Source organism: Glycine max, chromosome 20 (genome assembly GCF_000004515.6).
Source record: "Glycine max cultivar Williams 82 chromosome 20, Glycine_max_v4.0, whole genome shotgun sequence".
Taxonomy (NCBI): Eukaryota; Viridiplantae; Streptophyta; class Magnoliopsida; order Fabales; family Fabaceae; genus Glycine; species Glycine max.
The window spans coordinates 36045949-36062273 of NC_038256.2; the positions used below are offsets into that span (position 1 = coordinate 36045949).

A 16325-nucleotide genomic window follows, 5' to 3' on the forward strand; every position below is an offset into this window, starting at 1 on the left:
GGATCTAAAACTTCAAATATGTCATCCAATATAATTTTATTTGGATTCATTAAATTAAAATCAATCCTATACAATTACTTAATATAATCCATAAAAATCTAACTGGGTTAGGTTGAATTAGACAAGGTTACAAACAAAGTCTAAACTTGTTACACCTATAAGTTTAACAAGTCTCAATAATTCTAATAAACACTTTTCAAATCTCGATATAGATACTCATAGAGCAATTGCAAATAACATAAATAAGAACTTTTGACGAACAAGAGCATCAAATGTTATAACTAAAACACTTTTAATTTTCTCATGATAACTTTTGACAAATAAGAATTTTCAATGTTGAAATCAAAGTACTCTTCATCACCTCATTGATGATTCAAGATAAAGTTAATACATTTGATTTGAGTCTTCAACAATTTAGGGAAACAACTTCTTACAGAGAAATCAACACAAAAGTCAAATATATTTAAAAAAATTCTATAATTACCCTACCCAAATCCTCAAAGTCATAAGGGAGTTAACAATGTACTTCTCTCAATTAAAAACTCCAATTTCACCTATAAACATTAATTCAGTTAATAAAGAACAAACTCGTAATGAGAAGATAAGTTATTGAAAATCTTATTAATAAATAATTTATAAATATCTCAATAAATCTTGAGGTTTACCTTCATCTTGAATCGTGTGATTCATGTTTCCACCCGTACCATATAGTATAGTATATTAAGACCAAAATATTTCCACCCACTCCAACTCCAGTGGTTGCCCATAAATGCTCATAAGCTCGCTACGGCGCTACCTTCAGTTATTTTCAACTGCCCGTTTCCTTTTGTTAGGAAAATATAGGCAAAAAGAAAACGAGTATTAATATAATGAACGGGTAGTTGAATAGTGTCTACGTTCAATTGTGCATCCTCAATTATCATTCTTTCTTCTTCTTTTCTTTTATGCTTAAAAAATAAGCTTTGTTTGAAGGTAGGAACTTCACTTCCTCACTCAACCGAGTCCATTCACAGTTCCTTTGGCAATGGCAACTCACAGACTCGCTTTGATCATCCAAAACCCTTCGAACGACGACGAGTTTTTGCTCGTGAAGCAGTCGCGTCCTCCCAAATTCCACGATGAAGAATACGACTCTTTCGTCGATTCTGATCTCTGGGACTTGCCCTCGGCGCAGTTGAACCCGCTGCTTGCAGAATCAGAGCCACCGGTTGAGTTGGAACTTGCGGTCTCGCATTCGGAATCCCAGGACGTCGATTTGAGGAAATTCGACATCCGTTCGGCTCTCAACGAGGTAGTGCTATTAAATTTTGAATGTTTTGAGTTTTTATGCTTTGGTGATGATGAGTTCATTTTTAACGGTTTTACGATTAGGTGTTTGGACAATTAGGGTTTGGGGCGGTTGACGGAGGAGGTTGGAAGTTCCATAAGTATGTGAAGGAAGCTGCCTTTGGACCCGATTTACCCGTCAACACTGTCTTCATTGTTGGAAAATTGGTAGCAGCTGAGGACAAGGACTTTAGAGGTTTGCTTGTTTTTCTAGTTTGTCTCAGTTTACATTGGAGGCCATCACCATCATTATTTATTTGCAGATGATTTATGAATTGGGACTTGGGTTGTGTACTACAAATTTGTAGAACAATTATATTGAATTTTATCTGTGCTCATGCCCTAGAAATTTGTAGTTTGAATGCAACCCATTCACTAATGCAAATGTATACTTTCACGCACCATTATTAATACCATAGTATGTCAATAACATTTGTGATTAATTTTAAATGTTTATAAATCTTTACAGATTCATATAGATGGAAATCTGTCCGAAGTTGTCTTAACTGGATTCTGGAAGTGAAACCACATGGAGATCGGGTTGGACCATTGGTAGTTATTGGTCTTATAAACGAATCATCTATCTCTACAAAATGGAAAGTCCCTCCTGCCATAAACTATCAGGTTTGCTTTCTTTAGATTTCCTCTGTTTCCTTCCTTGGTGGGGGCATTTATTAATATTGGGTATTGGGAATTACAATTTTTTAAATAAATCTGTCAGCAGTGATATTGGAGAAGATTTGCTTTTTTAAATTAGGTCAATAATTTTAAAGGAACTGTAAACCACTCGTTGCCAGTGGAGATTCTAAAGGATTATATTAAAAAACATCTCATAGACACCGATAATCTTTGTTGATATTTAATTTCTAAATGCTGTGATGTCTATTCTAAAGGATATATATGGTTTGTTTACTAGGTTTTCACTGCCCTCCTATATCTTCACTGGCAAATATGCTCTCTCACTTTGCTTATGGGTTAAAAGTACAAAAAAAATAAAATTACTCCAGATGAGCAACACATATTGTTGATTTTTAGAAACTCAAAATTTGTATTTTAAACTATTTAGTCTGAGATCATAGATGCAGCTTGATATTTCTGTACAAGGAATGGAGAAAGAGGAAGCTGGGTTTTTATTCTTCAAAGTAATTATGTTTATAATCTGGTGCAAAATGAAGTTTATTTTTATTTTCAGGAGTACCCGCCTGGTAATATAATTATACCTATGGGAAGTAGGACATTAAGGCCTTTTCACACAACAAATTTGGTGGTGTTTGCACCTGAAAATGTTTCAAATGATTCAGGGGAAAACAATTTTATTGTACGTGGAGATGCACTAATAGTTGATCCAGGATGCCTATCAGAATTCTATGGAGAGGTACAGTTCCACATAACATCCAAGCTTGTGCAGCTAATCCATATTATTATGGCATTTGATTAAATCTTTTATTCTGTTTTCTATTCCATATTCATAATATGTGCATTTCATTTCATATTTTCTTCATACTTAATCATACTGAATGACTGTTTGGTAATTTAGATTGACGTTACTTATTGCTGGCAAAAGCAGAAACATGTTCGATTTGTTTGAATCTAATTTCTGTAAAAATTTTCTCAAATGCAAATCATGTGACTTTTGAGGAAATTACATGGAGATATATTTTTGATGTTTCACTCCCCTCCCCTATATACTAGCTTCTATGAGTGGTTAATTTCCACATTATCTGGTTTTTGAAATTTGGTTTCCTCATCAATTAAACTCTTAATGTGCTACTCCATAATTATCAGCTAGAGAAAATTGTTACTGCTTTGCCAAGACGACTAGTGGTCTTTGTCACTCATCATCATCCTGATCATGTAGATGGTGAGTCTTTACTAAACTTTATTGACTTTTGTTTTTTTAAGGTAGATTATGCTATGGGTATTAATGGTGAATGGTGATGTAGTCATGATAAGTAATGCTTTTTATGTTTTACACATTAATTAAAGCTAAATGAGAACCAAGAAGCAGCTAAAGTCATAATCTTATATTTGTTAGTTCTGCACTCAAGTGTACCATGTAAATCATCACTTGTTCTTTGTTCCTCTCTTTTGGTAGATGCTATTGACTGTAATGAACATACTCTTGTACTTGGAAACTTACATTTCAAATATATGTTCACCCTTTATGACAGGTCTCTCAGTTATCCAGAAGTGCAATCCTGACGCTACTTTGCTTGCACATGAAAAGACCATGCATCGTATAAGCAGAGGTGATAGTGTTAATTTTTATCTTCATTTCAATAATGCTCTTGGAGACAGTTGCAAACATGTATTTTTCTTAGTTTTCCATTGAGGCCCTGTTTAGATAAATTTCTCTGTAAGCAGTTGTAGCAAAAGAAAATAAGGAGGTAAAATGAATTAAGCTTCTTCTAAAATTTAAATCAACTTATGCGCTTACTAACTTTTATAGAAACTTCTTGCTCATTTAACTTCTCTAAAATTTAAGGTGCATAAGTTAATTTTAACTTGTGGGGAAACTCAAATCATTATTTAGCTTCTTATTTTCTTTTCCTATATGGCTTAGGGAGAAAATTTATCCTAACATAGCCTGCCTAAATAATTATAAAACTATAACAGATAAAATAAATTCACACAACTAGGAACTAAAGTACATGTGACCGTGGTGAAATAAAATATATTCTGCATCTGTTTTGAATTTTCATAAAAATCTTGATTTTGAGTAACAGAAGAATGGTCACACTAAAGGTTCAAAACCCAAGTTTTGGTATCAACTTGATTAGTACCGCAAGTCATGATAATTCTTTTTGTTGCTATTTATATGTTAGGCAAAGATGCTAAACGAATGCTTGGTGTAGATACTGTTGTTGTCAGTGAAATTTCCGGACAAGAGAGAGGAGGCAGTAAAGCTGGTTGCAATTTTTTTGGTGTGCTAGATCTTAGTATTTTAGAATTTGGTTCTAAGGATCAGAATTCTAACAGCTTGTTTGGAATCATTAAAAAATGGATTTAATTTGATTTGATTAAGAAACCAATTTCCAACTCATTTTAAAAAAATGATTTGGATATGAAGCACGGACACTTCAGCCCTTTGCCGTGTCCGGTGTCCGACACGCGTCCGTGTCAGTGTCCGACACCGACACGACACCCGTATTACGTTCTATATTTTGGACATTACAGGTGTCCACGTGTCCGTATCCGTGTTGTGTCCGGTGTCCGTGTCCGTGTCGGTGCTTCATAAATTGGATTTGCAACAAATTTAAATTTTTTTTGGAACATATTACAAATAAATTTAAGGTTTAATTACTCATCTGATTCCTATAGTTACAAAAACTTTCCCTTTTAGTCCCGATACTTGCAAACATCCCATTTTAGTCCCTATACATACCATTTTAATCCCTTTTAGTCCTCGCCTTAGGGACTAAAAGGGGTTAAAATGATTTGTGTAGAGACTAAAAGGGATTAAAAATAGTATGTGTTGAGACTAAAATGGGATGTTTTTAAGTATAGGGGCTAAAAGAGAAAGTTTTTGTAACTATAGGGATCAAATGAATACAACAACAAAGCCTTATCTCACTAGATAAGGTCAGCTACATGAATCACACGACGTCATTCGGCACAGTTAAAAATCAAATTTTCAGAAATATTATTAAGTCTCATTTAATGAAACCTAAATTTAAAACACATAAGTTTAAAACAAGAGTTATAAGTTATCTAAAAGAGTTATAAGTTATCTAAAAAAAAAGAGTTATAAGTTTAATAAAGCTAGGGTACACAAACACATGCGGTTATATCAATCTTTTTGGCATAATTTTTTGGATTAGTTTCTAAATTTTCTTTAGATTTTTAAACTCTCCCATGACGTATATGAAAAAAAAACTTCACTGATATGTTCAACTGATATTTCATGATAACAGATGTTTGGTCACTTGGCTATACCCCAGTTACGGGAGATGAAGACATTGACATTGGTGGTCAGAGATTGAGAGTTATTTTTGCACCGGTACTTTTTCATGTGCATAATCCTAGTTGGTTTGCAATAACTTATATTTTCTAGATCTTACGTTCTATTTAAATTTGAAAATTTTGTTTAAGATTTATGACTGGGATAACAGCACATCCACTATTTTAACATTACCTTATAGGACACAAAACTTTCACAAAAGATTTTGTTTGAGATGTACATTAAAAATCATTCAGGTGTTTTATTTTAGCAGATTGATCTTTTAGGTTGTATTGGTTCTTAAGATAGTTCCTTCAAACAGTGAACCTGCTGCTTTGTCCCTGCATTAGATCCCATGTGCTTTTGCGTGAACGAGTGTCTTGGATTGTAAATCAAAAACCATTTTTGAGTATCTCTTGGTAACTACTTTTGACAAAATGAAGAAACTATATCTCAAGTTATATTACATATTACTTGAATTCTTAACTGAGTTTGTATTGAAGTAATAAGTATGGTGAGAAAATATTTGTTCTCTATAAAGTTGCTTCTATTTTCTGCTGAATTTGAAAATTTTGTTTGGTTTAGGGACATACAGATGGTCATATGGCACTGCTTCATGCAAATACTCATTCCTTGATAGTAGGTGATCACTGTGTGGGGTAAGATTCCACACAATATATAATGGATAGTACATTAAGAAAAGAGAAATTTTACTTATCATGTATGCATACGCATTCAAATTTCATATATGTTTATGTTTTTTCACATATTTGGGTGATTGTGAAACATTCATTACATTTGAATGCCTTATTATTCGGAACAATGTCTTAGTTGGACTGTGGGACTTTTGTTTTGTAGATACTTGAAATTGTCATAATCTAGTTTATAGTTATGATGCCTTTTTTGAATTGCATGGGCGCTGTTTATGCAGTATTTTGTTCTAATTACTATTTATCTCTATTATTTGATAAAAAATAAAAATAAAAATAAAAATAAAAATAAAAATATTGTATATTAAACAAGTTGGTGAACTTTTAGAGTTTGAGAGACTATTGAAATTAGCTTACTTGCCTTCTAGAAGTTGAAAAAGACTAGATTATCTACTTTCAAACATTCCTCCTTTTCTTTATAGGTTAGTGAATTTATTAAAGACATAAAGGTATAGGGAGAACTCAGATACCATAGGATTATTATAGGAGGATCAATCTGCTAGAGTTGCCTTCACTGAAATCCTCTTCTCAAGAATTGATGAGGGAATACATGATCTACCTAGTTTTGATTTAGAGAAAGAAATGGTTTGGCATGCTGAATTTGTGTCATATTATCCATTGTCAAAGCCATCTGATTTCCTGTTTGCAGTTCCAATAATCTCAAAGACCTACTTCTTATTCAACGTTTTTTGATATTTACTTCACTCTATTAAATTATTAATTTACTTTTTTTCAGTCAGGGAAGTGCCACCTTGGACATAAAAGCTGGTGGAAATATGTCTGTAAGTGCGAAAAGACCTTATATGTTGGAAATGCAAATGTAGTTATTAAATTATAAACTATGAGAGGCTTCTTATGGGGGGATGTCCAGGAACAATAGGGATTAGGTTCTATCAAAAGTACACAAACAAAGAAAATAATTTTAATGATATCTGTGTATCAGATGTCCTTTTGCTCACAATTATTGTGATTTGCAGGAATACTTCCAAACCACGTACAAATTTTTGGAGCTTTCACCACATGCTTTAATACCAATGCATGGGAGAGTTAATGTCTGGCCAAAGCAGATGCTGTGTGGATACCTAAAGTATTAACCTTCAATTACTTTCTTCCTTTGACTTAACAAGTTAACTGTTGATATTTTATGTCAGAGTCAGCAACTGAGTGGATTGTTATTATTATTTTCAGGAATCGTAGGAGTAGAGAAGCTAATATTGTGAAGGCAATTGAAGGTGGAGCAAAATCTTTGTTTGACATTATAGTATATGTATATTCTGATGTTGACCGCCGTGCCTGGATTGCTGCATCATCAAATGTGAGGCTCCATGTGGATCATCTAGCCCAACAACACAAGTTACCAAAGGTAATGACTAATATGCTTTAAGCTTTAAACACATTAATTTAAGAAATACTTAGTATCTATTGGTGAAAAATCCGTTGTGCCTGCCTAGGATTTCTGGCCTTGCCAGCTTTCTTTGCTTAGTTGTTGGCATTTTTATATTCACCGCATGCTCTGCATTTCTCTCTGTAGTCTCCCTTACCAGAGTTTATTTTACATTCTTATGGAGTATTACACTACTCAAGTAAGACTGTAACACATGGCACTGCGGTTGATTCAAAATAAATTATTAAATTAAATTTTAACGGGTACAAAACTTTGTAGAGTATTAGCTGGGGATTGGGAGCATATTAGAATTTCTCCTCTCTCATAGCCTGCACTCTTTGCTCTTTCTTGCTCCCACATTATCTTTTCATGTGTGTCATGCTCCAATTTGTTGCACTTTTTCTTTCTAAAACTAAGAGAACATTTTCCTTTTTTTATGCATTAGCAATTTTATGTTCATATTCATCTTTTGAAGTTTTTCAAAATGTGTAGCATTTGTTTGTTCAACTGTATTGCATCATATCATATCCTTGTATTTATATTTATACAACATTAGCTTTATTCAAACCTTGGGTTGGTATGCATGTTAGTCATTTGTGTGATTTACTATTATAGCTGATACTTCCTAGCATAGAGCTTGAGATGTAATAATATATACTGACAAAAATACTATATCTTACAAATTATCTAAGTAGTCAGTCCCTAAACTATTACTCTCCCCTAAATAGTCCTTCAAGTATTACAAATTATATAAGTAGTCCCTAAATTATTAGCAATCATGCTACATATAGTCCCTCAATGTTTTTTTCATCCTTTACTAACAAAGACTTTGCCGTGCTTCAATAAAATACAAAATAACCCCCCTGTCATCTGACTTTATAACAATGTGAAGAATCTGCTACCCAAACTGTCAAATAGCTCTGATCAATATCTAGTCTATCATCAACACATGAAAAAAACTAATCCATGTCTATTATGGAAGATATTTGTTTTTCTAGAATGTTGTACTTCTGTTTTGTTAGGTAAACCAGGTGTAAGACTGCTCAAATTTTTGGATTTAATTACTTACCTGCATCTCAATATTTTGTGTTCATGTATGATTGATTAATTTGGGTGGCAGAATAGTGCATGATTCATGGAATTGCAATTCTACCTTGTGTCTTGAGAAACTTGTTCAACACATTTGAATGAGTGAAATAACAGGCTTCCAAATTGAATGAAACTTGGACAATTTTTGTGAGAATGTGCAGGATTTCTCTCTAGAAACTTACAAATCCAGTTTGGATACATTTGCTGAGAGTGTGGGTAAACTATAAGCATGAAGAGCTGCACTGGCTGGCTTACTGACTGCCTATCAGTTCATTGCATCTTTTTGAGAAAATGTGTAGCCTATCCTCCAAGTTCATTGTTAGCATTGAAATGGCCCTAGATAACGGGAACACTATATATAACCCTTGTATAATAATCTGAGGAGAATTACTTGTGAGATTGGCTGTTTTTCTTTCGTGGAACTGACAGAACATACCGCATCTACCTTTAGGATTTTTCAATCCAGAAGTTCAAAAATACCTGTGGGCTGCATTTTCTATCTCGATGGATATGGGCTTACGGTAGTGGCAGTTTATCACATCAAATAGGGAAATCTCCATTTCTTGTTGCCGGTGTTCTTGCTGGCATTGCTGGCATTGCTGTATTGTACTGTCAACGAAAGTTCACTAAATAGACAGGTGTACCTCTGTGGAGGAGTTATATTCTATTTGGTGATCGCCATGTGGAATTTCTTAATGACAACTTGTATGCGAACTAGAGTCTAAATTGTGAGCTTTGATGTAACATGCTATGATATTACTGGAGGATCACTTGGATACTTTAGAGGCGTTTGAAACGTTCTCAGCGAGTTTGTCATCCATTTACCGAAGAGGAGTTTTAATATTATTTTTGGTGCAATTTTTAGTTAGTATTATTAATAGTATTAACCATGTGTTAGGAACCAGAATAATCCCTTACAATTTGAGGACTAAGGGGAACCTCCAGAAGCAAGATTAAGAACGAAACTGTTGATACCAGCAAAGGCTCAATATATAGCCTGCATAACAAACACTACAGACAAGTGCGACAAGGAAAAAACAGAATTGCACAATTCCTATAACCGAATTATTCTAACAAACATATTCTCCATTGGGTGCTAGCCAATCCTATCCTGCCAGCTAATCCAACTTCTAACAGAATTTAGAGTTTCTTCCCACGTCCTTCAGGTGCTTGGATAACTGCTGCTTCTTGTATCCTGTAGGTCCCTCTCCTTTGGTATAGTCCCTGACCTAAAGCATTACAAGCTTCAACAACACAGGTTTTGGCTAATGCAAGCAAGTGAAGTGAAGTGCTAATTGACGAAATCAGATTTCTGTTTAATCGTTCACAAGAAACCAGAATCAAAATCCGTTGCAAAAGAAAAATGTAGGAGGAAGAAGACTAAGAGTGAGGCTGAAAAATTATGCACGAGATTAAAATATTGACGAAATCGGAAGGTTTAGTGGCGGTGGAACTAAGTTTGCAGCAATTATAGATTACGAGGTTGTCAGGAAGGACTAAAAAAATTGTAATTGTGGTGGCCGGTGAGGTGACGCATGTACTAGATTTCTTTCTCACGGTGAGAGATTTGTCGAGCTCTCCCATCCTAGACGTTGCCCTCCAAATTAGATAGTAAACATCTTGTCTAGGATAATAATCACATTTGATTGAGTTAAGACTTCAATTTAACGGGCACAAATGTGAAACCGAATACATGCTAAAAGAATTAGTCCCACATCCCAAAATGTGTGGATAACAGGGCATGGAATTTTCTTTAAAATGTGGTTTAAATTGGATTTTTTTCATGGATAAAAAATGGAATTTTTCTTTGAAGAATATAATTCAATTTACTTTGTGCAATTCTTTTTTTTTAAGGATATGGTTTACTCTTGGATGTTTATTTTTTTTTAAATGGCTTGTTTATCAATATTTAGTTAGTCCATGTGAAACTTGTTTCATATGTATTAAGTAAGGTTTAATGATTGGGTCTTGCAAATGAAAAAAAGAGCTCAAAGAAGAGATTTTGCTAATAAGAATTAGTTAATTGATAGAGAAATATTATTCATTGACAAAACTAGGAGACATTTCACATCTATAAGTTCATTAAAAAAATGAATTATTTTACAAACCAAACTAAACTTTTTTAGTTATCTCGTCAACAAGTGTTGAATATAAGCAAATATTTATCTGTGGAAATAATTTGTTTCTACCAACAAAAACCCATTCAAACTTAGAACTTAAAGTTTGGCGTATATTCAGATTCCTCAGATGATGCATGAAAAGTCATGCCAAAGTGCTCATTCTTCAAATACGATATTCTAGAATGTTTAAAATATTTTTATTTTTTGCTCGTATCTATAATTGGGCAGACATGTAAACAAAAGGATATTTCATTCAGCCTATTGTTTTTGTGTGAATGTTTCATTCAACTGATTATACAAAATTGGTGGTCAAATTTCAAGATTGTTGTATTTTATGATTTTCTTTTTGCTAGATGATGTGTGTGTTGTTATGCGTCTATCGCTCGGCTAGCAATGTTGTTAGGTTTTGTCACCTTATAATCACGATCAACTGGTTCGTCTTCGTTATCTTTGATGGAATATTGATCTCTTATAATGAAAAAAAGTATATACTAAAAAACTTTTGTTAGGAAATTATTTAAGGATTTAATTGAAATACATTATATCCTGAATATTTTTTACAATAAAAATTTATTATATAATTAGAAATGATTGATTTTTTTGATAATTATTTTAAAATTATATCAAAAAAGTAATTTTTAAGTAATTGACAGTCTAGTTGCGATGCATCAGAATCAATTATTTAATGTAATCGGTCAAATTCATAAACTAACAATTTGTTTCTATAATAAAGTTAATGTAACATCGTCTATGAACATACGATCACGAGATAAAAAACTAGGAATACCTTGAGGCTTATACTACTTCAGAAATAATTGGTCGGAAGTAAGGGATTTTGGCCTCGGATTATTAACATATAACTTAGGCGGCAACGGATTGTTGTCGTGTATTCCATATTGCTACCTGAACTCATTTACATTGAAAACATCAGAATAATATTTTAATCTCAATCGCTAACCCTTTCGTTTCAGGTATTCCAGGAAAGGCAAAATAATGACATTTCGTTTTTATTTATTTCATGACCTTCTTTCTTTTATTTGTTTATTCTCCTCTTTATCGCCCTTTTCTTCATCTTCTTGCCAGCCCCAGGGGTTTCTAAATTTTTTCTCGTTGATAGGGATAAATCTAAATTACATGGCTAACGAATTACAAGGCATGACTTTGATTTTGCATTTTTTATTTTCAAATATCCAACTATATGTATGTTTTTCTTCCAAAGTATTCATAGCATTTGAGCAAAAAACAAAAACATTTGAGAGAAAGACTATTTTTTTTCCTTCAAATTATAACACTAAAAAAATCAATTTTAAATTTGAAAATAAAAAACAAACTTATCCCAAATTTAAAAAAGCAACAACATATTTAAACACCCAACATGTATAATTCGGTTAAAAATATACTTGGAAATCCCACCCACCAGCCAAACAACAATGCAAATTGTTAAAATGTGACGACCCTTCAAGAGTCTTTTTACTGAAAATATAAGTCATTTTACTTTCGTACATTTACCTATATATTCAATGGGTATTATTAAGGAATTCAATTTTTGTTTACTAATGTTTGTTGGTGTAAAATATTTTATATTATTAATTAATTAACAATTATGCAATCAAAAAATAAATAATTAAAAATCATGATAAATATGATTTTTAAAATAATTTTATGATTTTCTTTTTGACTGCAAAGCAATAGTTTTATGATTAAAGTCAAGAAATCATATATATCAATTTATAATTAAATGACATTATTACGTTATTAATGCATAAGCTATTCACTCATTATTAAGATACACTTTTTTTTGCTATATTCCTTCCACTTCATTCTTTTTCTTATTTCTCTTTACCTTTCTTAACGACATCTATTATTTCCTTAAATTCCTTTCTTTCTTTTTCTATTTCTCTTTTTTATTCATTCAAAATAAGGTTGATCTACTCATTTTCCATATCCAATCTATGTACCAATACACCACCCTCATTCAATTATTACCATTGTATTTTCATTATTTTTACTGTATCAATCATTTCCCCCTTTTCTTTGACCAGTACATTGACTTCTGTTCTAAATTGTAATTGACCAAGCAATTTTTTTTTTCTTCCACAAAAAGATATACGCGTGCCTATTATATATAATTACAATTCTAACAAGTCCTAAGCATCCCCAAATATATACCCCCTCTCATTTTTGCATTATTTTACACGCATCATTTTCAGAGTATCAGTTTTGATCGTTAGATTTTTAATTTTATTGAAAAGTCTTCAATACGCTACCATCTGTGGGGTGGCTTCTTTCTGGTCACCTTTTTTGGGCACTTGGCTTAGGAATTATGAACCTCTCTTCTCTTCTCTAAACTCTAAAGGGTCCACAGAAATGGAATAGTCGAAACCTGATCAGTAACCAAACACGTAAAAAACCAACGTGTTGAAAAAAACTACTATTTTGCACGGCGGCTACATAACTTGGTCTTCGTCCTATCATACGTTTTCCTATGCCAAATGTTCCCCATAAAAAACGCTTTTGTCGTTTCAACATTGCACACTGCACCAGCAACAGACGGCACCACGTAATAACTACAGAATCTGCATTTTCCTTGTAATTTTCAACGTAATAATTAACTAATTAATACTTTCCTATTTCCAATCAGACATGTGTAATGTATTTATTGCTTTCTTGTAACAAATTTGTATATAAAATCAATCTTCAACACAGGTTTCCTAAACCAGCAATAACTGTTTGTCTTTGGCAACTTCAGCTTTTAAACAAAGTTGTTGTTATTTCTTGGAGAGCATAAAACAAAAGGCATATACTATAAAGTGGGCATCGAGGGAAACGGAAAAGAGAAAAAGTCTCCAATCCAAAGCCATCAAAAGGGTCTGTTTGTGGCATAAAATTGAGCCAAGGGAGTTCTGCCTTTCTCTATTTCTCTCTATAGCTTTCTTTCTCCATCACTCATTGCTTGCAGTTTCCATCATATTTTGGATCACTTAAGTTTCAAACTAGGGGAATCTTATTGTATTGAACAATTTCATTTGATCTAGTTGGTCATGTTTTTATGACTATACAAATATTTTAATTACAAGATTAGTGTATTTCTAATTGTTTTTCTTTTCAAGCTTACAACTTAGGTACCCATCATATATACCCATATAACAGAATTATTAGGGAATTTGGTGTTTTTGTCCCCACAGAATGAAGGGCCAAAATAATCAATACTCCTTAAACTCTGTTTCCAAGTTTTTCAATGCTCAATTTCACTTTATTCAGTTTCTTAGCTATATCCTTATTTTGGGCTTTGGTATAAGCATTGGAGTTATCTTCAGTTTCTACCTTAAAGACTGCAACTTTAGTCTACAATTCACTCAGTTGTCACTCTCCTCCTTTCCGCGAACACCACCCTTGCCACCAACAACTGCAAAACCAGAAATATCTAATCAAACTCAAACTCAAACTCAATCACAGATTCAAACTCAAACGCAAATGCAAACTCAAACACAAATTGAAACTCAAACTCAAATTGAAAACAGTCACGTAGGATTGAAGGAGTTCCTTAAGCCTCCTCCTGTTGTGCATGATATGGATGATGAGGAATTGCTATGGAGAGCTTCAGTGACTGCAAAGATCCCTGATTACCCGTTTGATCGTGTTCCAAAGGTTGCCTTCTTGTTCTTGACAAGGGGTCCTGTGTTTTTGGCTCCTTTGTGGGAGCAATTCTTCAAAGGGCACGAAGGATTCTACTCGATTTACGTGCACTCCAATCCATCATACAATGGATCACGCCCGGAGAGTCCAGTGTTTAAAGGTCGGAGAATTCCCAGTAAGGTCAGTTCATTTCTTCTTCAATTCTTACTTGATTGTTAGTTGTTACATTTACTATTGGTCTTTTGCCAATTATTGAAATGACTATTGCTTGTGTAGAATCATTGACGTAGTCAATGACAACTTGTATCTTCTGTTACATGTCTGATCATGTCCTAGTTTTTGTTATTAGTCAACGATCCTACAGCTTACAAATTGAAATGAATCATAGGGTATGTATTTTTTTGGTACACAAAAATACATACCCTATGATTATATGTTTAAGCTCCTATAGAAATGCCTTGTTATTATATCCTTATATTTGTGGCTATGCAAATTGTTTAATAGAAAGATAATTTGCAGTGAAGTAAATCATTCTATTTTAGTATAAAGTGTATCTAGTCTATAGGTTTTGAAAGGCAAAAAATAAGACATTCTCTCTTCGTGAACTTCTATCAGTACACCGGCAATTGTGGGACTGCATTGTGGGATGCTCAAGCTCATTTGCGCTCTCGTCTCTAGTCATTAGATGTTGTCAAAATTATGTTTTAAAAAATAGAAAAAGTAAAATATGATCTAAGCTTTAGCGTTCTTCAGCATATATATTTTCTTTTGTTGTTGTTTAGGATCACTAAAATCATTACAAGCACTCCCATATACTAATTATTAGCATTGAAAATCGTAGTTCATGCACCCCGCGTTACTAACTGGTAACAGCTAGCTGCTACCGGTTTAGGGAAACATTCCTAATTATCAAACCCCAATTGTTTAAAGGACAATGATATTTACTACCTTTTGTGTAAATTGTATATCATGTCAATTCTTGTATGGATTGATTTATTTTTCTTATCAGAGAATACGCATAATTTGAGCGGATCCTGTATTACAGCCTTAATGTCCTGTGTAGAAAAAATCAAATAAAATGTCTAATGCCTCGAGAAAATTGTCCACATAAATAGGGTACTAGTTTTTATTTCATTTATATTTATGCCTATCTGTTTCTAATAGTGTCAAAGAGTTGATTAAGATTCCTAATTCTAATTCCAGTATTTTGCTTCATTTTTTTTTATACATGCTTCAATTTAAGATTCCTAACAGTATAGTCTTCATCTGATCACCTGGTATTCACATAATGCAGGAAGTGGAATGGGGTAATGTTAACATGATTGAAGCAGAGCGTCGCTTGCTGGCCAATGCACTTCTTGATATCTCAAACCAACGTTTTGTACTCTTGTCTGAATCCTGTATACCACTCTTCAACTTCTCAACCATCTACACTTACTTGATGAACTCCACCCAAAACTATGTCATGGCTTTTGATGATCCTAGTTCTGTTGGTCGAGGCCGCTACAGCATCCAGATGTTGCCTAAAATCTCCGTCAATCAGTGGAGAAAAGGGTCCCAATGGTTTGAAATGGATAGAGAGCTTGCACAAGAAGTGGTGTCTGACAAAAAATACTTCCCAGTTTTTCAAGAGTATTGCAAAGGTTCATGTTATGCAGATGAACATTACCTGCCAACATATGTGAGCATCAAGTTTTGGGAAGGGAATTCCAATAGGAGCTTGACTTGGGTTGATTGGTCAAAGGGTGGTCCACACCCAACTAAGTTTTTGAGATCGGAGATCACTGTTAAGTTCTTGGAGAGTTTGAGGGATCAGAAATGCGAGTATAATGGGGACAGCATCAATGTTTGTTTTCTGTTTGCTAGGAAGTTCGCCCCTAGTACTGTGTCAAAGCTCACCAAGATTGCACCCATGGTTATGCATTTCTAATACTTTTACGGGCACAGAAACAGAAGTTACGACCATAACCAAATTATTCATTCATTCTTTTTTATTGTAAGTTCTTTGATTATCCGGTGTAGACTTGTTTCATCAAATACACTATGAGCTATATCATTGGCTTAATGAATCCCTGTTGATAGTTTTACTTTTACTAATGGATAACAAAAGGCTAACAATC

At 33.4% G+C, this 16325-nt stretch overlaps 2 protein-coding genes across 5 annotated transcripts; both read left to right on the forward strand.

Moving 5' to 3' along the window:
* The first annotated feature begins 724 nt into the window (after window positions 1-724).
* On the forward strand, window positions 725-9295 carry GLYII-12 (glyoxalase GLYII-12). 4 transcript variants are annotated; one of them, XM_041013237.1, is made up of 13 exons: window positions 725-877; window positions 973-1291; window positions 1372-1522; window positions 1796-1950; window positions 2519-2701; window positions 3112-3187; window positions 3498-3575; window positions 5241-5326; window positions 5852-5925; window positions 6713-6758; window positions 6954-7063; window positions 7165-7339; window positions 8611-9295. In XM_041013237.1, exons 2-13 carry the CDS (start codon window positions 1025-1027, stop codon window positions 8674-8676), a joined length of 1467 nt encoding a protein of 488 aa, XP_040869171.1. In that variant the 5' UTR covers window positions 725-877; window positions 973-1024; the 3' UTR covers window positions 8677-9295. The 4 variants fall into 4 exon arrangements, with proteins under 4 accessions (XP_040869171.1, XP_040869170.1, XP_006605909.1 ...); XM_041013236.1 differs by having other exon boundaries at window positions 8901-9295; XM_006605846.4 differs by having other exon boundaries at window positions 750-1291; window positions 8901-9295.
* A 3913-nt stretch (window positions 9296-13208) lies between these two features.
* Window positions 13209-16278, forward strand: LOC100779041 (glycosyltransferase BC10). Its single transcript, XM_003555865.5, has 2 exons — window positions 13209-14385; window positions 15500-16278. Exons 1-2 carry the CDS (start codon window positions 13756-13758, stop codon window positions 16133-16135), a joined length of 1266 nt encoding a protein of 421 aa, XP_003555913.1. The 5' UTR covers window positions 13209-13755; the 3' UTR covers window positions 16136-16278.
* The last annotated feature ends 47 nt before the right edge of the window (window positions 16279-16325 follow it).